At 37.7% G+C, this 24,763-nt stretch overlaps 1 protein-coding gene across 1 annotated transcript in view; it reads right to left on the bottom strand.

Annotated features, from left to right (window-relative positions):
* The window catches only part of bin3 (bridging integrator 3), a 49,642-nt gene that overhangs the window by 5,860 nt on the left and 19,019 nt on the right, over nt 1–24,763 (bottom strand). The window contains exons 5-8 of the mRNA XM_043247176.1: nt 22,303–22,439; nt 14,365–14,405; nt 4,831–4,972; nt 2,347–2,481 (exon numbers count right to left, since the gene is read on the bottom strand). Of these exons, the coding sequence (XP_043103111.1) occupies nt 2,347–2,481; nt 4,831–4,972; nt 14,365–14,405; nt 22,303–22,439 (455 nt within the window). The remainder of the gene's footprint in view (nt 1–2,346; nt 2,482–4,830; nt 4,973–14,364; nt 14,406–22,302; nt 22,440–24,763) is intronic.

Genomic DNA, 24,763 nt, shown 5'->3' with positions numbered 1-24,763 from the left:
TGTGATTAACCCACCAAGAAAAGGCCTGCTTGGACTATTCAGCTTTAACACCGCTTAAGTCTGTGTTGTAAAACACTGTAAAAAAGGTTAAATCCACCATACTTACAGGATAGGTTTGACTCAAGAGGCAGATGACAGCAGAGGTGATCCATTAGTTAAAAACATAATATTGTTTATGCTTACTGATGCAACTATATTACAGTTTAAGTCATGTGATATCATGATATCATCTGTGATGTCTGACTACACTGACTACACACAGGTGCATAAAAAAAAAGAAGAATTCATACACCTGTAAGAATATGAATTAATTCTCCATCAAACCAGGAATAGAGTGATTGTTAAACAAAACAAGACAACAAAAAATAAAAATAATAAAAAAAACAATGCTGCAAAAGGATCTGTACAGACACATGCAAAATAACAAAATGACTTGTGAGTAATATTAGCTTCCCTCGCATTGTGAGAATGTCAGAGAAAGGGTGTATTCATACGTCCTGAAGATGAGTCTGTGTGTGTGTGTTGACTTGGCTTTTCCTTTTACTACATTCATTAGATTCTAATGTTTAGCTCTCTCACACACACTCTACTTAAAATAACACACAGACTGAGCTGTGGACATAAGCAGGCAGGATTGTGGGGGTTAATCACATTAGAGAGAGGAGAAGTGTGTAGAGTGAGACAGTGTGTGAGCGCAGCATAAAGGAGTGTTTTGTGTGTGTGTGTGTGTGTGTGTGTGTGTGTGTGTGTTACTCAGGGTTAATCTCATTAGATCTGGGTGGAGGGAGCGTAAGCTTTAAAATTTACTACTGTGCATGTGTAAGGGTGTTTCTTCAAACTTGATTTTTATTGATTTAGAATTTTGGCTTTTGATTCTTATTAAAAATGGCACTTTTTAATTTTAACTTTTCGTTAAATGACTATCATATGACATTTCACCATAATGTTAAACAGTCTTTTCTGAATATATATTGTTATTCTTGTCTTTGTTAAACTTTTGTCAAACCAGCTGTAAACTTAATACATTGTACATTTACTTATTTGTAAACATTATTTCCTTACAGAAATTTGTATACATGTAAGATTATTTATATACATGTGTACACACACACACACACACACACACTTGTTTTTCATAATTTGCACAGTACATTTGATCAGCATCATATATTTTACACATTTTGATTTTAGTTTATTTCTTCTACTTCATTCCTTATCTTCTATTGTCATACATATTGTTAATCTACTTTTATTATATAAAAATGTTTTTAAAAAGTTATCAGCCAGCTCACCAGCTAGTTATCACTTGAAAGTTTTCAAGTATAAATTGTATCCTCTACTTTTGTATTTTTTCCCCCTTGAATTTAAGTCCACCTATAATGGTAAAAACGTCATGATTTCATTTATATGACCAGCTTCCATCTTTTCTGTCTGATTTTGCTGCTGTGTCAAGTTAACACGTAATATAACACACAGTGGTGGACAAATCTATTAGAACACTAGTATTTTCGCCAGCTAAAATGGTTTCAAGTCTTTTGCTGTAGTGTTTCAGTAATAAATATCAGTTTACATTTTCTAACATTTATTTTTCCATTAATTGTAATAATCCGGTGATTTTTGTCTGACATCAGCCAGCGCTCTGATCTGAACATCATCAGTCTGTCTGGAGTGACATGAAGAAACAACAAACTGAGACTCGATCCAGAAGAACTGCACCAACGTCTCCAAGATGCTTCAAGAAACCTACCTGCAAAGCTGTAAAATAAGGATGCTGCCAAAGACGATGTCATAAAAAGATTTTTTTTATCGTTTAATTTCTATTAAATAAATTAAATCAACATTTTGTGTGAGCATCCTGTGCGTTTAAACCAGATTTTGCAGACTTTTGCATTTTTCAGCCAGCTTTGCAGGTACGCTTTCTTGATGCATCTTCTAGATTTAGTCCGTCTCGGTTTGTTCTGTTTCTTCATGTCACTCCAGGCAGACTGCATAATGATGAAATCAGTTTGTTGTCAGTCTCCTTGTGCAAACAAAAATCTCACAGCATCCTCACAACCAATGGGAAAACGAAAATGTTACTGACATTACAGCAAAAGATAGAAATAACTAAGCTATTACTACTTATGTGGTGAAAATACTAGCGTTCTAATCATTTCGGCCACCGCTGTATAAAGTGGAAATTCAATGTGTGTGTGTGTGTGTGATTGAGGAAGGACTTTTTTGTTTCGTGTTAAACAAAATATAGAAGTATGTTCCCAGAAAATCCATGATGTGGCCCACGTAACCGACATGCTGTATTTTGGTTTGAGTTATTTTGCGTCTGAGCTGGGTGCATTTGATGCTCACCTGAGCTCGTATCAGAGCCTCAAAGCTGGGCTGAAAGTAGTCGATGCGGCTGTTGTAGAACTTGGGCATCTCGTCCAACAGCTGCTTGTTCTTGGTTTCAAAGTCTTCCCTGACGGGCTTCAGCTCTTCCCTGGCCTAAAAGCAGAACACACACGCACTTAATGCAGCAATGAATAATACCAAGACTACTGCCTACTCCAGAATGACTTGCCAGTTATTAAAGCACGCTGTTATGGTGTGTCATTAAAAAAACGAACAAAAAAAATTGTACGAGGCCAGGATATTTTCAAGGGTGTGGAGGTGGGGAAGAGCAATGCTGATGATGCAATCGCCAATCAGTGCAGCGGAAGGGAGGGGAAAGCAATCTATAAGTGCTGACCTCTGCTAGGATATGACCTGCTTTCTATATATATATGACACAGGCCGTGTGTAAATGTGACTGCACACACACACTATCAGTTCTCCTATCCTCTATGGCCCTGCTGAGTGTGTGTGTGTGTGTGTGTGTGTGTGGGCGGACGATGGGCTGTACATGTATGTTGAAGTTTTCCAGGCATCCGTCTCTATCTGTTTGCGCACGTACGGTCCTTCACGTGTCAACATACACATGCATAATGACCCAGAAGTGTGCAACAAAAAGAACAAACAATTATTGTTTGCTCGCGTTCGCCGGATCGTGTTACCGTGCGCGAGTGAGCGCGTGTGTGTGTGCGTGCGAAACCCAATTATCCCGCAGTGTGTGTTGAGCGCAGCCTCTTGAAAAAGTGCAGCTGAGTTGAGAGGCTGTTTCTCTTGCGTGGGTGAGTTCGCTCGCATGTATACATGTGCTCTGAATACTTCTGCGCCCATCCAGCGCAGCTTCCTTCACTTGTTGCTGCGTGCTAAAAAAAAAAATCCCGCCAGAACTGTACGCGAGTGGACGGGGCGATAACAAACCCGATGACTCTTAAGGTCCAGCATACTCGAGTACAAGCATCCACTACAGGAAGACGCATAAAGACTAAAGAAAAAGTGCGCTGTGTGAAGTGTTTCGTAGCTCAGGTGGCTTCGTGTCTTTTTGAGCCCCGGTTGAAATCAATATGAAGTCAAAACGGTGCTGCATTTTTGGAGGTCATAACCCTGAAGAGAGCTTTTTACCACTTCCAGCTTCTTAGACTCAAAGTCAGTGGAGTTTCTGGATAAATGCCTCAAATGAGATGACTTTCACAGCCACATTGTGCTTCTAATCATGTCAGAAACTCAAACATTCGGGAAAAATGATTGAGTTGTTTGAGGCTTAGTAATGCACGTTTAACTTATTACTTTTGCTGATTGTATTTAGACTCCAAAATTAGGTTTGTGTTAAGTCGTGATGAACAAAATATGTAAGACCCATACATAAGCTTTTGTTGGTCGTAGAGTTTGCTTTTGTAACACACATTCCTGTTCTTATTGGAAACAATATCCTGTTTCAAATTTGGCATGTCACAAAAGTAAAATGAGTTCTGAATATCATTTCATGGCAAAATTTCCCTGAGGTCTGATGATGAAATTGATAAAGGACAAAATTAAACCCAATGTCAGGGGTAACGTAATCTGATTTTACTTTTAAGTAATTAGTACAGTAACTTATTTACGTTTTAATTTGGAAGGAAAGTAATTTTTTTAATAAGTATGGACAGTTACTTTGTTTGCCATGTCTTGACTGACAGCACATGTTGCCATGTTGTGAAAAATCGGGAGTGACGCGAGAATGTTACTGTAGTTATGAATATGAATATGCATTTACTCATCTCACTCAAAATCAAGAGAATTCCTCCAAATGAATAAAAAGACAGAAGCTCAGATTATTATTATTTTTTTTAATTTGTCCCAGTGACCATCGGAAAAACAAGCCTTAAAATGTGAGATTTATCCATATACAAGGACGGAGCCAGAATAAACCTTGTGAAAATGTATGTGGTCTATTAAGGCAGAATATAGTGTGATGAAAGCAAGGAAGTGTATGGTGAAATATTTGCAACTCTCATTACAGTGCCAGAAGCATTTTTAGTGCAAGTCTGAAGTTTATTTAGTGTAGACTATGCATAAACATAAGCTGAACGAGTCTGAAATATACAAATTGAGGGTTATTTTAATGTGTCCTTGTTACAGTGTAATTACACAAATACTGGGTATTAATCAACAACACGCATACACTAAAGGGTTATCGTTAGGTTATTTATTTACTCTTTTTACTATAGTAAATACATTTAATGTGTAACAAGGTTGCATTAAATTAAAATGTTACTGATTTGATGTCTATCTTTCCCTGTTCAAGAAGACAGCAGGTTTGATCTATACAGAAAACAGCTACCTGGGGCGTTAGCACCATGACCGCTGAGTGAACTAACCTGAATTAAAGGATTTCTGGTATTAGCAGGCGATCAGTCACTTATCAAATAATGAATGGCTGAAATTGCGACGGAAAGGAAGTCCTGCCTTGAAAGGAAGAACTGGTTGTACCTGATGGAGTTTGACCATGATGGGTCCAGTCTTCTCCTTTTCTTCATACTTCTCCACTTTAGACTGGAGTCTCTTATAATCTTGAAGGGCCTGTTCCCTGCGTTTTACCGCCATGTTCAGACTGGGAAACACGCTGCTGTACCTGCAGACACACAGCACAGAACATGATCAGTGTGCATATAAAACAGACATGCATTACAAGGGTCAGTTCACGCTAAACTGAAAAGATATTTTACCAAACAGTTGATGTTCTCCACTGCCTTCCATAGTATACTTTGCTCCATGCTATGGAAGTCAATGGGGACTAACAGGTGCTTGGTTATGCACATTCTTCAAAATATCTTCTTTAACATTCCACAGAAGAATGAGACTCATACATGTTTGAAAGTTGAGGGAGATAAAACTGACAGTATTTTCAGTTTCGGGAGAAGTCGAAGTCATAAGCAGAACAAACATGTATGGATTGCTCATAAAACCATTTGTAAATTGTCACATTCAAAGATTTAAGCATGATAACTATAAAGGATAACGATATAAGGATCCACATCAGATCTCGTGGTCAAACGTGACTTCACAGTAAACAAATGTCAGGACAACATGCAAGGATAAATAATTATAGCGTTCGACTACTTTTTTTCAGGATATCTGTGGAAATAAGACAAAAAAATATTGGGGTGAAAACACAGTGACACGTGAACATGTTACAGCGTGATCAGGAGGAAGGGTAGCCAAGTCTGAGAAACAAAACCAGACCAACAGATATTCCAGACTAGCCCAATCACATTTTTCCCCATGGTTTTCCTGTCTATTGGGTGTCCCCTTCAGAAAATGCATTCCAGGGACAATACATCTACGTCATCCACTAGAATTTTTTTTTTAAGAGAGGTATCCCTTTAACAGAACTATCAAAGAAACCTGATACTAGGCCCAAAATTGAAACTTTTCCAGCACTCTGCTTATGACTGTGGACCTCTAGAGCAATCTTCCAGACAAGTAGCTCACTGACCTACAATTACGAATTTCAGTTTATCGCTTTTAAAAACGCTAACACTGAACTCCACCACCACCACCACTTTCCTCTCTGCTGCCCCCATCAGCTCTGGAGGAGCCACTGAAATTTCACAATGGTGTAGCTTGTATTAGTCTTCATTTTTACGAGTTCGCACCATTTAAAAAAAAAAAAATCTATTCATTCCTTTAGGTGTTAAAACTAACTTTAAGTCAAAGCGGTCTACATGGAGAGAGAAATCAATAGTGTGTGTTGAACAAAGCAAACCGTAGCGTTTCTATGACAAAAAAAAAAAACATTTAATAACGTGATGGGGAGGTTCATGCAGCATTAGCCCATTTTAACAGGATCACTTAATTACAGCCACACAAATGGCACGGAGGCATTTCACTTGGATTCTTTTATTGTTTTTATTCCAAATGAAAATATAATCTCTGGGTGAGAAGCCTGGTCTCAGGAAACTAAAAATAGGAAAACTCTAAACTGTAACTTAGCAACAGAGTCGGCCGCTTTGGTTTGAGGCCTGACTGCGTTTCGACTTCGCATCGCCTGGGAGCACCGAGGAACAGTACAAACACATGACCCACACCGTTTTGTTCTTTGTAACTACCGACTTGCTTCACAAAAGCGACTTGCTTCACAAAAGCTACGAGCCTTGAAGTAGGAGGACAGTTTGGGGTCAAGGAGCTATAAATGTATGTTCTTATGTGCATTATTTGGGGGATTTAGGTGAAGAAACTCCGTGAGGTGCATCTTTAGGTCTTCTGTTGTTGACTGTGCGTGATGCATTTTCAGTAGGAGAAGATGAGAAGCGTAAAAGTGGCCTGCGGTTAAACTGAAAGGGCCAGCGACGCAGACTAAATTGCTGACTTTTATTGAGGTTGTTAACTACCGAGTCTACTTGAATAAACCAATAATTAAATTATTGGTCAAATTAGCCAGATGTTTCGAGAAAATAATTATGTAAACACCATGTGGGGGAGGAAAAGAAAAGAAAAGAAAAGTCACATCTCAAATCTCTGAAGGTTAACATTGAGGAAAAAACAAACAAACAAACAAACAAAGACTTAATGTAATGCACTTCTGAAAAAGAAACAATATTCAGGAAATTAATTCTAGAGATTTGTAAATTGAAAGGCTAAACAAATTATTTATGCTTTTGATAACATTTAATAAGGATAACGAGCACTGATTATTGAAGTCATTCAATAATCAGTTAAAAAGATTAATAAGTTATTGAGTAAGGATGTCTACATTATCAGAAATAGTAAGAGTATAAAAAAAGTGTTTTATTATAGAAATATAATAGAATTATTATAGTTTTGATCACCTTCAGATGCTTTCTGAAGGTTCTATGGGGATATTCTTATTAAAGATTCTTAGTAACAATATTTAAGCCAATATTATTTAATCTTTATATAAATTTACTTATTACATTAATAGTCCACAGATTTTTTTTTAAAATAATGCTTAACTAAAAAAAAACAAGACAAATAACAGATTATCGCCTCCTATAACCTTACAGCCACGTTTACGTCTTAGGCATTGGATAATGTTGGAATCAAAAAGTTTGAAAATGACTGACTTGGGATCTGAAAGTAAGAGTTTTGCAGGTTTAAACCCTGTGATAGATCTTTAAAAGTTTAGGTCAGGTAAGACAAATATGTCTGATTATTAAAAAAGGTGATGAGCTACAGGGGGAGGAAGTGAAGGAAAACTACAAGAGAATCAGAGAGAGAGAGAGAGAAAGTGAGAGGCTTCACCATGCAGAGCTGTGTTAAGACAAGCCCTAAATTGTTTCCCACAGGAAGTAAAGAAAGGAGCGGCACAATATCACTGTGGCAACGTCACAGGACCCAGCCCCTCAACCCACGCTCACCCTCTATTTATAAAACACCACCTTGGCCCAATGACTCCCTATCTCTCTTCTTGGCACGAATGTCAAGTGTGACAACTGGATCATGCAAACATAATACTACCAAGAGTTTAATACAATTTTATTATTTTTTTGACTAATTTAAGAAAAAATTAAATACAACGACTACATTGATATCTATTATTTTGCATGCATTATATTTGACCATAAGATCAATTTTTTTCGTGGAATTTATAGCATTCAGCTTTTAATGCTGCGTCATGTTTTTTCTATAATTTTGTTTTTATTATGGAAGTCTACCAGGGGTTTATTCTAAATTTGCATAGCCGCTTTTTGTTTTATATTACCGTTATAAAAGAAAATTCTATAAAAACAAATCAAATAAAAACAAAAATAATAAAATGCCACCAAAAGGTTTATTAGATGGCTTTATCATCTGCACATTTCCTTAAAATCGCACGCCATTAGTAGGCATGGAATAATCGTATGACAGACACTGAAGTCAGAAATCACTTAAAATCTTGAGTGCAAGAAAAACATTTAAACTTTTGGGGGCAATGACCCATCGCATGCGCACAAGCCTCATCAATTCCTCATCTACCCACACGGTATTTATGAAATAAAAACCTGATCATATTACGTGAAATATTCCAGGTGGAATTTGCATCTTTTGTCCCCTTAAAAGCAGTTTTAGTGCAGGTTAGTGCCTGTTCTGTTCATAATGACAGTTCACGGGTGTTGTTCTTGGAAGCAAGCGATCTAAAAACACTGGCTGTAATCTAGACGAGTGCTTCAGACGGACCAGAGGACGGCCTGTCTGACTCGGCACAACCCAAACACACAGTCATGTGCCCGCCCGGCCCGTCTAAAAGCACTCTTGATGTTTCGTTGAACATCCGCTTGACTACACACACACACTTGCACTCCTCCTCGCTGGTCGGCTGTATAATTTAACACCCGTCTCGTCTGGCTGCGGGTGTGGTGGCCGCTTGACAGAGAATGACAGAAATAACAGTTGGACGAAATCGCAGTCGGCTATTCGCAACAGCAGCACACACACACACACACACACACACACGCAGCTCGGCGAGCCAAACCAGAGTCTGGACGGGACGAGCGCTGCAGCTCCCCGTGCTCTGTCCACGGGACAGCGTCACAGTACGGCAAGAGTTTACAGAGTTCACCGCACCGTGGGGTGCAGCGCCGGGTGCTGCGTCATGCCTGACAAGCGAGGCCTTTATTATAGATTATCTGTTTCTAAAAAATCAGGTCCACAAGTTCGACCAGCCCTGTGTCTCTTTGTGTTTGACGGTGCCAGGGCGTCTGCTGTAGGGTGGTTACGTACTGGCCCGAGTCACAAGAGCCCACCCAAGACTCTGTGACATTCTGGCTCGGGTCGCTCCTTTAAATGTACGTTCATGTGATCGTTCCACCCATTTTATTGTCTGGAAGGTGAAAATCATAAAGGGATAGTGCAGGAAAAAAATGAAAGTTGTCATCCTCATTCATCCTCATGTCAGTCCAAAACGTTAAGACTGTCTGTTTTTTTAGCACAAAGATATTAAAAAAAACACAAATGATATATATATATATAAAAAAAAAAAAATATATATATATATATATATATATATATATATATATATATATATATATATATATATATATATATATATTTTTTATTTTTATATATATATATATATATTTTGCTTTTTATTTTTTTGTTGCTTTTATTTGCTTTGTTTTGTTGTTGCATGTTTGTGTTCTAGTTGTTTATGCTTTTATTTTTTACGGTGTTTGAGTTTTTGTTTGCGTTATTGTTGTGTTCGTCATTTTACATTTTATTTGTTTTTGCGGCGTTTTATTTTTGCATCGTTAATTTGTTTTATTTTTGTGTTCAATATTTTTGTTTTCAAATTGTTTTTGTTTACGTCAACCCATTTTTGTTGCATCGCTCTTGGTTATTTTTGTATTTTGTTTTTGTTGATTTTTGTTGTTCTGTTTTTTTTTTTTATTGAACATTGCGTGTTTTTCTTTTTTGGCCTTGTGATTCCGTCTTGTTTTTTTTCTTGTGTTTAGATTTCAGTTTTTTGTGCGTGTGTTAATTTGGCACTTTTGTATGCAGTTGTCTATGCAACGGCAGTCAATGAGGTCCATGTTCGTGCAAAAATCATTCTTCAAAACACCTGCATGCTCAGGCGAGTAAATGATGAGACCGTGGCCACGTACGCACTGCGTTTAAATTCGGCTGTCGGTTCACCTTTTAGTGCTAAAGCCTGTTCTGTACACACACGGTTCAGTCATTTAAATTAATTCTACTACCGGTTGGATATACAATGATTTGACAACAGCTTTGGTTTCCTCTGTTTCTATCATCACAGATGCTGGAGTGAGTCTTGCTCCGTACACACATGGAACGATCATTTAGGGGATCCCTGCATTTAAATGCAGTTATCTCTCCTGAAAATGTAGTGTGACATATTTAAATATTTGAGTGAATCGTCCCTTTAAGCCTGATGACGTAACGATTAAAACAGTGCCGTATCTCTCCGTTCAACAGGTCGCTTGATTTGAGGTATCATCCATATCTGAAGCACCCAAACCTGAACACATAGTTGGGGATTTTACATATAGTTAGCACTAGTTAGTGGCTTTTGCTAAGACGAGCATCACTTCTATAGAGATCTCTCACCACGACACGTATCAGAAAAAACAACATTCCATCTCGATCAACAAAGACCTCAATGAACCGAGTCAAAACAACCTCCCCTAATGCATATCGCCCAGCAGATATAATGGAGTGCTACTAGGGCGATTCAAACCCGTTGCTGACTTCTGTTAGCGCAGACAAAACACACACTCAAAGCGCGAGGCATGCACTCACCTGGTTTTAGAAACGAGTTATCACATTAAGAGAAGTCTGAAGCCATTAGAGTTTCAACAGCTTTTCAGAAGGATCACATTATAAATACTTTCCTCCCATGAACACCGGGAGAACAACGAGAAAGAAACGAGAAACGCCGAGCTATTCATGCACTAATGGAATCTTGTCTTTCATGGTATCTTGGCTTATGGCTGATTAAATGCGTTGCGGCGCAGAAGAAAACAAAGCCGGTGTGTTTTAAGGATTCCACTGGAGGCGAGACTAAAAGAATGCCGTTTTGTTTAAAGCTAAACATGAGATTTCCAGCATGCTTGATATGGATGCATGCGAAGTTTGAAAGAGTCGATGCTCTAAAACATCTGTGGGTGACGCTCACAAAAACACGTCCAGGTCGTCTTTCAGCGACAAATTATATTGTGCAAGAAGAAACATTTTGTATACTATATTAATAAAGAAGAATTAGCATAATTTAATAATATAATTCTTTACGAGTAAAATAATGCACTAAGATTTTATGTATTTGTGCAAAATTATTTATACATATATTGCCCTCATGTGAAAATCTTCAAAAAACAAATATAATAAGATTGTTCTGGATATGAGAACGGGAAGAAAATGCTTAACCGTCATGAGAATAATGTCAAAAACAAAAACTATTTATTTGATTAAAATTCAGTTATTTGACCAAAAGAGCAAAACATGCTTTATTGCATTTTAAATTACATCTATTTCTGTGATGACAAAGCTACGTTTTCAGTCTATTAAATAATCCTTCAAAAATAATTATTTCTTTTAATTTTATTTGAATAAAATATTTAATTTTTATACATAAAATAATACTGTTATTCAGCAAGAATGCATTAAAATGTTTAAAAGTGACAGTAAAGACAATTATAATGTTAAAAATTATTTCCATTTCAAATAAATTTAAATTCATCAGAGAATCCTAAAAAGATATATATAACAGTAACAATGGTTTCAACCTTGATAATAAGAACCATTATTAATAACTGAGCAACGATAATTTATGATAACTGAGCACCAAACATATTTCCAAGGGACCTCCTAAAAAACATTTTATTTAAAGCGTAATTATATTCTCTCGGTTTTAAAGTGCAACAGGAGATGCCGATTATTCATTCAATAATCGCCATTCAAGCAGTCATATTTGTTTTCTTGCGGAAGAGAAGCGGTCAGCTGTGAGTTAGCATGTGTATGAGCAAGAGTGTGTGTACTGTATGCCGAGGAGGGTTTACTCTGCTGTTTAAAGCCTCAACTGTCCTCATAGTATTTGCGTGTACATGAGTGTGTGTGTGTGTGTGTTTCTGGGCTTGAGGCCACAGTAAGAGCCTACACACACGTCCGCCACACACCCACCAGCCAGCGGAAATGAGAACCATTCCATCCTGCCACCACACACACACACACACACACACACTTTCTATCCATCTTCCTCGCTCTCTTTCTTCGCACACAACAGCTGTACGGCTTCACCAGAGCTGACCGAAACCTCTTTGTGGTCAAGGCTACAGTAATAAAAAAACAATATAATTATTTCTTATATAATTGAACACAAATTAGCACATCCTTCAGGAACAAAAGCGGAGTAAGAAGTCACTCCAAGAATCCACACACACACACACACACACACACACACACACACACACACACACACAGAGGCGTTTGTTAGGAGTGTCTCCGCACCCACTCCTCTTCCTAGTCGCTCGTTAAGGCCTGCTTCCTGTTCCGGCCCGTCCCACGAGAGAACGGAGGCATGGAATAGCACTCATGGGGGCGAGAGAGGAGTGGAGGGGCGGACAGCCAAATAAACTTTCCTCCAGACGCACTCTTTCATTCAGGACAGACCTGCAGCCCTCAGAGCATTTCTCATGTAACGCTCGGCGCTTTTAATGCGAGCAGCTGAGAGGAAGTCTGGCGACCTGAAAGAGAGTCATTAACACACCTTCCACACACTCATTAATTGCAGCAGCCTGCCTGTACTTCTGTTACGCAATAAACATATCGGCTCCGACTGAAATAGGACAGCGCAGATTTTTTCCGCCGAGGACGCGCAGATTGATTCCAGGTGTTTAAAGACAATAACACAATTCCAGCCAGCATTCATAAATATCTGCAGATCACACATATACGGGCCGTTAATGAACAGTGATTCAAAAGGCATAATCAGTTCCAGGACAGATGTCCAGTGGAAGATGATGCCTCAGATGGAAAATATTTCAAGTTCATCTAATTTTTTCCGTTAAAAAAAAAAGGAAAAAGGAAAAAAGACTTGAAACAGACAGATAAAGTAGCTCTGCTCCAAATCCCGAACTGCCTCAGTGTCTACTCCCTACATAAGCGGCATACTTAACCCAAATAAAAGCACAGGTGACTTTTACATCAGTTTCAGCAACAAGACACAAATCACTTCACTTGTGAGACTTAAAGGGATAGTCCACCCAAAAATTGTGTCATCACTTACTTCCCTCAAGTTGTTCCAAACCTGTGGGAGTTACTTACATTGTGCTCAACAGAAGTATTTGGAATAATCCTAATATATATATATATATATATATATATATATATATATACACACACACGCTATGAATATCAATGGCTACTTGTCAAGCGTTTTGTTACAAACATACTTTTTTCTTTGCCCAAAAGGAAAACATTTTGGCATTTGAATAGTATATTTACATTTGATATCAAATTGCCAAAGAAACCATGTGCTGCCTTAATACTTTGATTGAATGTAACATTATATATTAGTTACATTAAGAACGTCTCCGTCCATCATCCTGGCACTGACGAGAGTTGAGAGAAAATATGATGCAGATCGGTGTCACGTTTAGCAGTGACAGCTCTTAAAAACATAGCAGCCCGAAACTAATAACCAGCTGCTTTGATGTCTGTCAATCAGGAATAAAAGAAAGTGGAAATCTATTTTATATAAATATAAAAGTATATTTAAAAACTTTAATGTAAAGTGGCATTAATTGATTCATTTTTAAAAAAATTGATTAAATAGTTTTTTTTAAATCAACCGACTGCACTTATTACATTAGTTTAAGTCCAATTAATCATCCTCTGCACTTCTGAAGTGTGTCTATGCATACATGTAGCAATCTAAGTGATCTATAGACCAATTTGGAGTAGACTTCACAGCTACATCACTTGGAGTAGAGGGAAATAGGTAAAATCCACAGAATAAAGTTTGTGCCTATAGATGTCAAAATTGAAATGCAAAGTCAAATGGAAAATTGGAATGCATGGAAGTCAAAGAATCGTCGACTATGGATGAAAACTACTATGATTAGTACTGTTATTAATACTTTTAAAGCATCCGTTTGATTTAAACAAACAATCTATTTTACATAACGTTCATATATGCAGCATGGAGATGGAGATGTTGCTCCCTTGCCTGAACTCGACAGAATGAGATACCAACCGGGAAGTTTCAGAACACCTCGGACCAATGGCAGCTCAAAGGTGCTCAGGAGTCAAAACGAACTCTCCAAAAAGTCTGCTTTGGTGAGCCAATTTGAACTGCCAAAAAAAATCTAAGCGACCTTCGTTTTGGCCGGATTTCGTCCTACATTTCATCATTTCAGTTCGTTCTTCGATTTCATTTGAAATACATCTTGCTTGGAATAAAGGGGAGTAACTGATGAGAGAATATTCTGGTGGCCCAATTTTGTTTAAATAGTAGGTTACAGGTTTTTCGGAGCAAATCCTGCTTTAAGATGTTTGAAAAAGAGCACTCACTTTTTCAAAGGGTCGATCACGGTCTTCTGAATCTGATTGACCTGGATAAACGAGAGAGAAAACAAACAAACACATTAGCTGGAAAAATTTAAATAAATAGTTAATATCACAGCTGAATGACAACCATCAAAATAAATTACATTGATCATTACGGTCGAACACAACAAAACAATCGAAATAAATAAATAACCGCTCGGTGAAGCTAATTGGCAGCAAGATCTGACATGACCCCCGCGTTTTAAAAGATCAACAGCTGTCGCCGCTCCCTTTCCATGCGGAGAGCGTTTGGGGTTTCGCTGAGAACTGTGGAGAAAAAGTTAGTGACGTTGTTTCTTTATTGTGCTCTTGGCCTGAGGAAAGCAGCAAGGAAGACGTGAATATTAATTGTGCAGTAAATACAAAAGGCTGGAATCGTCGAGGGACGGCACATGAAAGCGCAGCCCCGGCTGGGGTTGAAAACGCTGAAGAGGGTGGGCCGCCGTACGAGATGAAAGTTCTCTGCAAACAAACATTTTTAACAATAACAGTTTATATTCCCCCCGTTCCTCCATGTGGTGTCAGGGCTGGAGAGAAGAAGAGGAGGAGGAGGAAGAGGAGAGGAGGGAAGGGGGGTGTTTGAGTTAAACGGGTGTAAACGAGCGTCGCGTTGCCGCCTCGAGCCCCAAACCAACAAAGTCTTAAAAGTTGCCGCACAATTAAAACCTTAAACTTGCTCAACATCATTTACGTCGCAGATCTGAGACGCCAACAGGATGTGGTTGGCTGACAGAATGCTAACCTAACCTGGCAAACAATGCAAGAAGAGAGCAAACAGGGAACGTTAAACCAGAACGAGAAGAGGGAAGCCGACACAAGCTGACAGGCCCATCAGAGGATCGGAGCTTATGGAGCTAATCAACAGCTCACTCGCTATTGAGAGCAGAGTCAGTCAATGAGAGCAAACACGACGCGACCCCAGAACAGAGCGATTCAGAAAAGATCAGTTAGCCTTCTTGGAAATTACGTCTTTAATCCACCAAGTCCAGAATAGCATTAACGAACTAACTAAAACATGTAAGGATGTAAGGATCCAAAATGCCTGCCAATGCATTTAAATAAATAAAGGGATAATAAAAAAAAGTGTTTTTTAAATTAATGTTTCTAATCTTGAGGCAAATTATGCACTTAGGGTTAGCTAATTAACTCAAAAACTTGACAAACAAAAATACATAAATCCAAAATTATTTAGTTGTAGCTACAAATTAGGTCTAAACCTAACAAACAAAAATACATAAATCCCAAATTGCTTTCTTAATAAATGTCTGTACGTAAATTATTTTAAACAAAATGTTAGTTGTAAATTCATTTGAACTACAAAATGTTTCTAGTTTTGACGTAAATTCAAGTAAACTTAGGGCAAGGAGTATTTGTAAATGACCTATAACCACAACAATAAGTAACTATCCAGTGATTTCCTATTCAGATATACAGTGATATTTACTTTGATTTTATTTTCTGTACACATTACATCTAATATTTCATCTAAAATAATCACTTCATCAATACCGTTGTCCCTGGTGGCAAAATAGATTATTTCTCTCCCTCTCTAACACTTACACACACACACGTATTAATATCTTGAACATATTAATGATTTTATATCCTGGTACTTCTTTCATTTTATAATGGATTCTCATATTCAGGCATTTAGGCATATTGTATTTGTATTCAGGCATTTGAAAAGCAGCGTGATTAAATTAAAACATAACCAAATACAGATAAAACTTTAAAATCAATTTTTTTTTTCTGTTGAAAGAGGTGATGGATTCAGGCAAACGAGCGGAGAAAAGAAAGATACAGTCGATGGTGGGAATGATGGGGAAATATATCTATATGATGAGAGAACAGCCTGAGGAAAACACTCCAGAGAGAGAGAGAGAGAGAGAGAGAGAGAGAGAGAGAGTGTGTGAATCAGAGGCCAGGGATCAAGTACACACACACACACACACAAATACATAACACCCAAAAATACATACAATGCATACCAACCCAGAAAAATCGATATCCCCCCCCACCATAGCTGCTAGTTACTAACCATTAAAACTCTACAGGCCTTAAAGCTGCTAAAACACGGCTTAAAAATACCCAGCGCAGGCCTAGAATCAGGCTACACTTATTACCATAACATTTCCCTGCTTATTCGCATCCACCCTCGGGCAATCCATCTTTCCCTCGACGGAGAGGGGAAGACGACGGTTTGGTTATCTTTATATAACACAAATATGATTTGCTTGGCTACCGTGACAAAACCTCTCAATCTGAAGAACGGGGGGGGGGTTTGTTGCAGGTTTGCTATGTGATTCATGGAAGTCTTATTAACCATTCAAGCATCCCAGGGTGGTAATTCACACCAGAACACTGCAAAATGCAGAGCTGAAAAATCAGCTGTGCTAACATCTCTCGTCGCCCACGGATAGAGCGCCGTTCGCTTGCCAAGTGCCCATACAGTAGAGTATGAGAAAACGGTGCTCAGGCAAAGAGGAGAGCGCTGTAGAAAGCATTTGGCTTTGGTGAATCTGACAGAGGGGTCAGCGGAGAGCAAGGATATTTGCATCGGGCTTCAATCTGCTATTTCTGAGATCTGCCGAGCCGCGCATTGCATTACAGCTAGAGGCACTCGCGGTGTGTTTTTGTACTGGCAGGTTTGTGCACGACCGGCTTAACTGAGCTGCTATTGATGGCGTTGATTAGCAGCTGAGGGCAACCGTATTCAAAAATATGGAGTAAATTAAACCCCATCAAGACTACAAAAGGATGCATTTGCATTATGCAAAGGGGGATCGTGTAGTCAAACATAACGTGCTAAACAAGCTTCAAAAACAACTAGGCCTAACAAAAAAAACAAAAAGCCTCAATATCGGTCTGTGATTTTTGTGCTTTATTTCAAGTCAGGTTACAAATTATTCACACATAACCTTCCTCTCTAGTGAGCTTTTAGCTCAAAAACCTGTGATTGAATAAACGAATCGGTGAATTAAACTCAAAAGCGTGATCAATAAATGAATCGTTCTTTTGAGGGTTTTTTTGTTTGTTTGTTTTTTTATTAATTTAATTCAGACTGAACGATTACTCTCAGATTAGACTGATTTGTTGATTTCAGATACAGGTTAAAGAGACAGTTCAGACGAAAGTGAAAATTATATCGTTAATTATTTACCCTTATGTCGTTCCAAACCCGTAAAACCACTGTTCATCTTCAGAACACAAATTAAGACATTTTTGATGGGGTCCGAGTGCTCTCTGAGCCTCCGTAGACAGCAAGGATATTACCACGAGAAATGTACAGAAACTACACAAGGATCGGTAACGTAGCGTGACATCAGGGGTTCACAATTTTATGCAGGTACTAGAATATTTTTGATACAGTAAGATTACAATAAATAAGATTTATTCAGTAATTCTTCTCCCCGAGTTACATTACGTTTGCCAAAAGCATGCATGCATAACGTAATTAATGACAATTTTGAAACTATCCCTTTAAGATCTTACTGGAGTTGCACAGTATCAAAGTGAAAAATATATTCATTTTATTTCTTTTTTATACTGCCATTTCTTTCAATTCATTATTTGCTTAAATTTATTCTGGAATAATTAAGATTTTATCTAATTTTGAATATAGCCAGTGTCACTAAACAAGCCTGTATTTATTTGAAAACAAGCAAGCACTGATATATTTTTAAAAAATTGCTTTTTTTTTTTTTTTTTATAGGGGTTGTTTGTTAGAATATTCATGCATTTTTTGCTTTTTGTTGCCAGTGTGTAACAGACTCACCCGAGACCTTACAAGGATGAAAGCCTATAGGTTGATTTTAATGTGAAAGACTTTGAACGTTTTTGCCTGGAAAATTAAAAGAATGGGAGAAATTTACGCATGCTCCCGATAGCTTCTCTTCTGACAAATGAAACGAATGCTTATGCTAAAGTTAATGCTGCAAGAGCTTTTCTGTGCTGTAAAGTTAATGTAATGTTAATGCAAAGAGAAGTAATTACAAAAGTCAGGGATGCCCAATCTCTATTTTTTGGAGTTTAGCTTCCAATCACACCTGCCTGGAAGTTTCTTGTGTTCCTAGAAAAACCCCGATTAGCTGGTTTAGCATGTATATATGTATACAGGTTTACATATAAATTTATAAAACTGTCGCTGGGTGCAGTTCACTTAAAGGCCACCGGTGTCGCCATTAGCAAAAAGTTTCTAAATTAAATGTCATTTAATACTATGATGGAGGCTACACATTCAGTACAAACTTATTTTCTTTAAAAGTCATAAGTCATTGGTGTTTTAGAGGGAAAAAAACTGTGTAGCTACCCAGTCTCTCTTTCTTCCTTTGTTCCAGCGCCGTCTGAACACATTATGAAAGTTTTCCGGTAAACAATAGCTAAGCTTTGAATGGTCAGCAGAAAAAAGTCAAAGTTGAAACTGAACTTTACGCATCACGTTACAATGCCTGAGACTGGGAGTAGAGCTGTGGCTTGACGCTTCACCCCATAAAGTTCAATACATCGGGAATGTTGAAGGGCCCAGTTTCCAGGGCGGAGGTTGTATGCGATAGACCAGAGAAGATGAGCACCACTCTTCTGACATGTAGTCAGCGCTGAGTGTATCGCTTAAGGGCTCTTAACCACTTTCAAAAGAAAAGCCTGACTCCAATGTGGGGAAATAAGAGGGAAAAAAGGAAAAAGACAACAATCAGTACCACCAGCAGCAGGAAACAGAAGATAGCAATGCAGAGATGGGACTCATTTGAAGATGCATGTGCACGCTGAGTGTGGAAGGGCGTGGGGTCTGCTGTGAGAAAAACTTACTCATACCCAATCTGCTGGAGGGAAGACAGAACGTACTTCTGCCAAAGTCAGAAACGCAACTATTTCTCTCGGCCAAAAGTAGAAAATAAACACGGGTTAGAAGGTGTTGCAAGGCAGAAATGAAGTTGGTCTATGGTTCATTTTTGAGACGTACTAAACAGAGTCAAGTTATACATAAAACATTAGCCAACTTCGTATGGTCATATGGTCGGATATCGAGAAGACCAATAAAAACAGCTACCGGAGAATAAAAACATTGCACGGGAGTTTTAAATATATGCATTTAAGATGTGGTCGCATTAGCAAGGTTTTGGCAAAATTTCACGTGCGAAATCATCAGGCTAATTGTCGATTGTGAGCAAAGCAGTGAAGTATGAAATACAACTCCGAAGTCACTTTCAAAACAAGTTGGTCAATGTGGCCAATTTCCATCATCTTGCTGCGAAATCATAAAATGTTTATATTGAGTTTCCAATTGCGTGGGATCAAATGACTATTTCGGCCACAAAAATCCACTGAACGCGCCTTAAGAATCACGTGGTACTCATGTACCATGTTAAGATGTTGGATAAAGGTAAAAAAAGGTGCTGTGGAGAAGTCATTAATGATTTGGATGGATAACCAAAGGCAGCATAAAATGCTTGGATTATCACCATTGCACCTTTAAACATGTTACACTTAAAGGAACAGTGTCCCTAAAAATGAAATTCATCATCATTTACTCACTCATATTGTTCCAGATCGGTTTAAGTTTCTGCAGTTGAACATCCAAGAAGATACTTAGAAGAATCCAAAATTTTTAAACCATTAATAAATTAAAACCTCTCTTTAACCCAAGTGGTCTTGCATATACTGGCAGATTATTTAGATAATGCATCCTAAATTTCATGTAATTCCATTCTGTCATATATACACACACAATATGTAAGTGATATGCATGAATAAACACCTAAACGGTGAAATGAAAAGAGATAGACTGAAAAAGTTAAGCTGAGGCCATAATCTGAGTGCATTCCGAGTGGAGATTTAGAAAGGCTCACACGCTTGTGGGTGTGTAAATGTGTTTAGCAAGATTTTATAACTAAACATATTCTGTTTTTTTTTGGAAACAAACAAATGTATAGAGCATCTTTGGTTCCCCATTCCCAGCATTCTAGAGACTTTGATGCATAACGTTGGTTTGTTTTTAAACGTGCGCGGACATTATTAAATGTTTTTGGGTAATTCGATCATGCTTGTCACTACCAATACAAGTGAAACACACACACACACACACTTTATCATACTGAAATCCATTCTGCAGAATTCCACAGATTTTTTCCCCACAATTAGCACAGAAAATATGGAAGGAAAAAAAGTATACAGATTCTGTGTGGGCCTAGAGGTGAGTAAGCCAGATCTAGTGGAGGCAATATATGCTCAAAACATAAACATGTCGCACATTCACTTGCTTATTATGCAAATGAGCATCACTGCCTAATAAGAGCCAGCTTACAAAGCCTAAATACTTCTGGTCGAAGTGGGGGCGGAGCGTATGATATTTAAAGATGGAAGAATGGAAGTTTTTCCTCATTAAAAAGTTTTAGCCATAAAGAAATGAGTATTAATTAAGGAAAGCGTTGCATGAGATTTCGCTCATATTTTACATATGAGCGGGGAGCTTCATGGGAGCAGGCATTTTGAGATGAGCTAAATATTATTTGACACTTTCACTCACAGAATAAACAAATCCTGACTTGCTGCAAATTTTATATAAAGCCGTTGGTAACTGATATTTGTGTGATGCTGCATCCACAGCACTAGGGGTCGGTATAAGTCTAAGACAACATATTGGCCAAAACAAAATAAACAAAAAAAATGACCAGGCACATCCAAGCGGACCAAGCGGATGCTTAATGAAACACAACTGAACAGCTAATCAAGGTCTTTGGGATTACTTGGACGTTTATGCAGGTGTGTTTGATTAAGGTTTAGTGTCATCACAGTACCAACATAAATGTATTGTGTAGCGATACCTGTGAAAATACACAGTTCTCGGTACCAAAGCAATACGAAAAAAACAAAAACAATATTTTTTAGGAATAAAGTCAAACAAAAATAGAATGTATAAAAAATAAATAAAATTCAATGCCTTTAACTTTTTTCACAAGTAACAAAAAAAAGAAAAACAGTAAACTTTCACCCAAATTGAATTGAATTTTTTTTTTTTTAAATTGGTAAATGAAGGGGATTTACTATTAAGATCTTCAAAAAAAAAAAAAAAAAAAAAAAAAAAGATATTTAGAAATTTTTTAAACAGTAGCGGTAGTAGAAACCCATCACACATTATTCAAAATAATAATAATAATAATAAATATTATATGTCTGGCACAAAGTGAACTTAGCAAACCAAACTTTTATTTTGATGGGTTGCCATGAATACCTTACCATTTCTGTGTGTATGTGATATAACATTTTTCTCAAATGGAACTAAGTGCATGCAAAGGCAAGTTACTCTCAGAGCAGATCTGGAAATGTCATTTAAGTAGTAATGTTCTCGCTGAAATCTCAGCGAGCGTCACGCACGTCAGACAAAACCGTGCATCTCTGCCATTCACTCATTCACTCACTCACTCACACAGAGGCTTGTAGACCATGCAGCAGGATGCATATTTGAACCAATTTTTGAGGCTTAATATTTACTAGTCCATATAGCAAACTGTAGGCTACATTCTGTTTTTAAACTGGACACAGAGATTCCGCCCAAGGACCGGGTAGTCGGTTCCACCGGTACCTGAGGCTGGAATGGTATTTGGGGATATTTCACAGCTGTGAATTATTGGTTGGTCAGACTTTTTAGGACAATTTAGCACCAGCCTGCCTAAGAAAACAATCTGGAAAGAGCCGCAACTGGCATTTCCGGCTTAGGAAACAAAATAAAAGCAAAACTGAGCGCCAATGATTTTAAATTGAATACTTCCACTGGGTCATGTGCCATCCAAGCAACAGCCATTGAGATAAATGGGTTTGTTTAGTATATATGATTCAACATAAGTTTACTGCAATTAAATGTTAAAGAGGATTTGCAAAGACTTTCAATTTACAACTGAATCTTACCTTCTCCTGGTTGAAGGCATCCATTCTCTTCATGGCTGTATCCAGAGCAGTCATGGATTCAAGGAAAGCCAGATCCTGCTCACACAACGGATTGCTCAACAAGTCCCCCGAGATCTTCACTGCTGCTTTAGACATTGCTGGAAAACAAACAAAACCAGTTATCATCCAGCCTGAAAAGAAAAGAATAGCCAAAACAGCAGAAAAACGTCTAGACAATCGATTTTTCTCCACGTCTGGAACTTTAAGTCTTCTTCAAATAGAATGTATACTGGTTTTAAAAGATCAGCAATCATCATCTGGATAGGTAGCAAGTACTTAAGAGTGCTTAGTGGTTTCAAACATATGGTAAAAATGGGCTCGTGTTTATTTCTACACTAAACCACAAAAGAAAGACAGGTGGCAGATGCTGGAATTGCTAAAATAATAAAAAAAATAAATTTCTTTATACCTGAAAAATAACACACTAACACACACACACAAATAACAATGATAAAATATAATAATAAATAATAATAATAATAATAATAATAATAATAATAATAATAATAGCAACAACAAGCAATTTGAGCAACAACAAGCAGTTTGAAAAATTAACGATAATAAAAACTCAATTCCTGTGACACATAGGACAGGCTGATTCGAAAATGGATAATATACAAATGATAAAACTACAAATAAATGTTCACAACAACAATGATAAAGTGAAATTATTAGTGCAGTCTAATCATGATGAATCAACGTCCAAAATAAAGGTTTTTGTGTAAATTACGTAGGTGTAAGCTGTATATTTATTATGTAAATATATAAACACACATACAATATAATCAATACAATAAAAGCAATTAAAAAAAATTACATGTATATAAATTTTAGTTATATTACATATAAACATTTAATATATAAACAGCATTTTTCTTAAAAATATACATGCATATGTTTGCATTTATATATACCCAATAAATATTCACTTTACGAACGCATTATGCACACAAAAACGTTTCTTTTGGACAGCGCTAATAATTATATGAATACATATTTCTCCTATTTAAAACGGAAGACATCCATAGGGGGCCCGAAATTAAGAAACTTTCCCCTTCTTTCTCGACTTTGCCCCAATTAGCTGAAGTAAATCCAGTCTTTCCTGTGTTTGGGGCTGTGGGGTGTAGAGGGGTGGATGTTTTATCTGCCTTCCTGCCTGGTGTGCGTCTGATCTGGATCGACGCTGACGTGCTCATCTGATCAGCATTCTGACTTTAAGCAGCTCTGGCAGGGAAGGCGACGGACTGTAATTGGCGCTGGCACTATTGAGGCATCGGTACACGATCAGAGCTCTTTAGTGAATATTCATCAACTCTGTCAACTCTCTAACGACCCTTTCCGACGCGCACGGAACAAACTTGTGAAGCGGCTCCGCAAATCTTTGTTCTTTCGCAGGTGTTTTGCCTCTCATCTCACCATCCTCGCCTCGCACAGATATTCTGGGGCTAAATGTTCAGAACCCGTGTTGACTTGTGGTCTGTGCATGTCGATGAAAGATGCCCGTTTGACCGCTGACGTGCCGGAGGACTGATGTAGTGCAGCTCTGACTGACACCCAGCGAAATAGCGTTCCTCGTTACAGCTAGGCCGTAGAAATCCCACAGAAAATTTTTGAATTCTGTGGAAATCTTTATATACTTGGTTGACCTTTGCGTAAAGAAACCTTTGCATAGGCACATTCCAAAGAACGCTACAATATCAGTTCAGACATAATACCACAGAAAAATTATATGAATCATGTCTGACTAATTCTGAAACATCAACAGCCACCGGGCTCAAAAGGGTCATGATTTTTACACCAGAAAGATCCAACGACTGTTAAAACGATCTTAATTTTTACTCTCTGCAAACGCCGCTTCATTTCAGGGAGTGCAAAAGGGAGCAAACGGCCACTTAAGTCAAGTCACCTTTGTCGCTTTTTACATTGCAAATGGTGTGGAAGCAGCTTGAACATTAAACAGGAAAACAGTTGTGATACTGAAGATGGCAAGCGTTGTGATAGAGAAATATATGTTTGATCCAAAGGGAAAGGGAAAGGAAAAAAAAAAAAGACACTGAAACCACTCAACCACAATGACTTCAACAGCTTTAACGTGGTAATTGCTTCTGCTTTGCGTAATTGCTTAATTTTCAGTATATAGTGCTATTATTACTTGCATTATGAAACGTACTGCATGTACGCAGGTGTGTACTGATTTTATTAGTAACACTCAAACAATGAAACGCTTGTTGGTTTAATAGACTTAACTGGTTTGTTGTTTAAAAAAAAAAAAAAAAAAAAAAAAAAAAAAAAAAAAAAAAAAAAAAAAGTGTGCATGCGTTTCAGCACTTTTTAAAAACGGCAGCATGGTCTTCAATCACTCGGACACATCAAGAATAAACTTTTGTTTGGAGGGGCAGTTTCTTTACATCTGGGACCGTAT

Source organism: Puntigrus tetrazona, chromosome 8, assembly GCF_018831695.1.
Source record: "Puntigrus tetrazona isolate hp1 chromosome 8, ASM1883169v1, whole genome shotgun sequence".
Classification (NCBI taxonomy): Eukaryota; Metazoa; Chordata; class Actinopteri; order Cypriniformes; family Cyprinidae; genus Puntigrus; species Puntigrus tetrazona.
The sequence above is the reverse complement of the archived record's forward strand: the minus strand, read 5'-3'. Positions and strand labels throughout refer to the sequence as shown.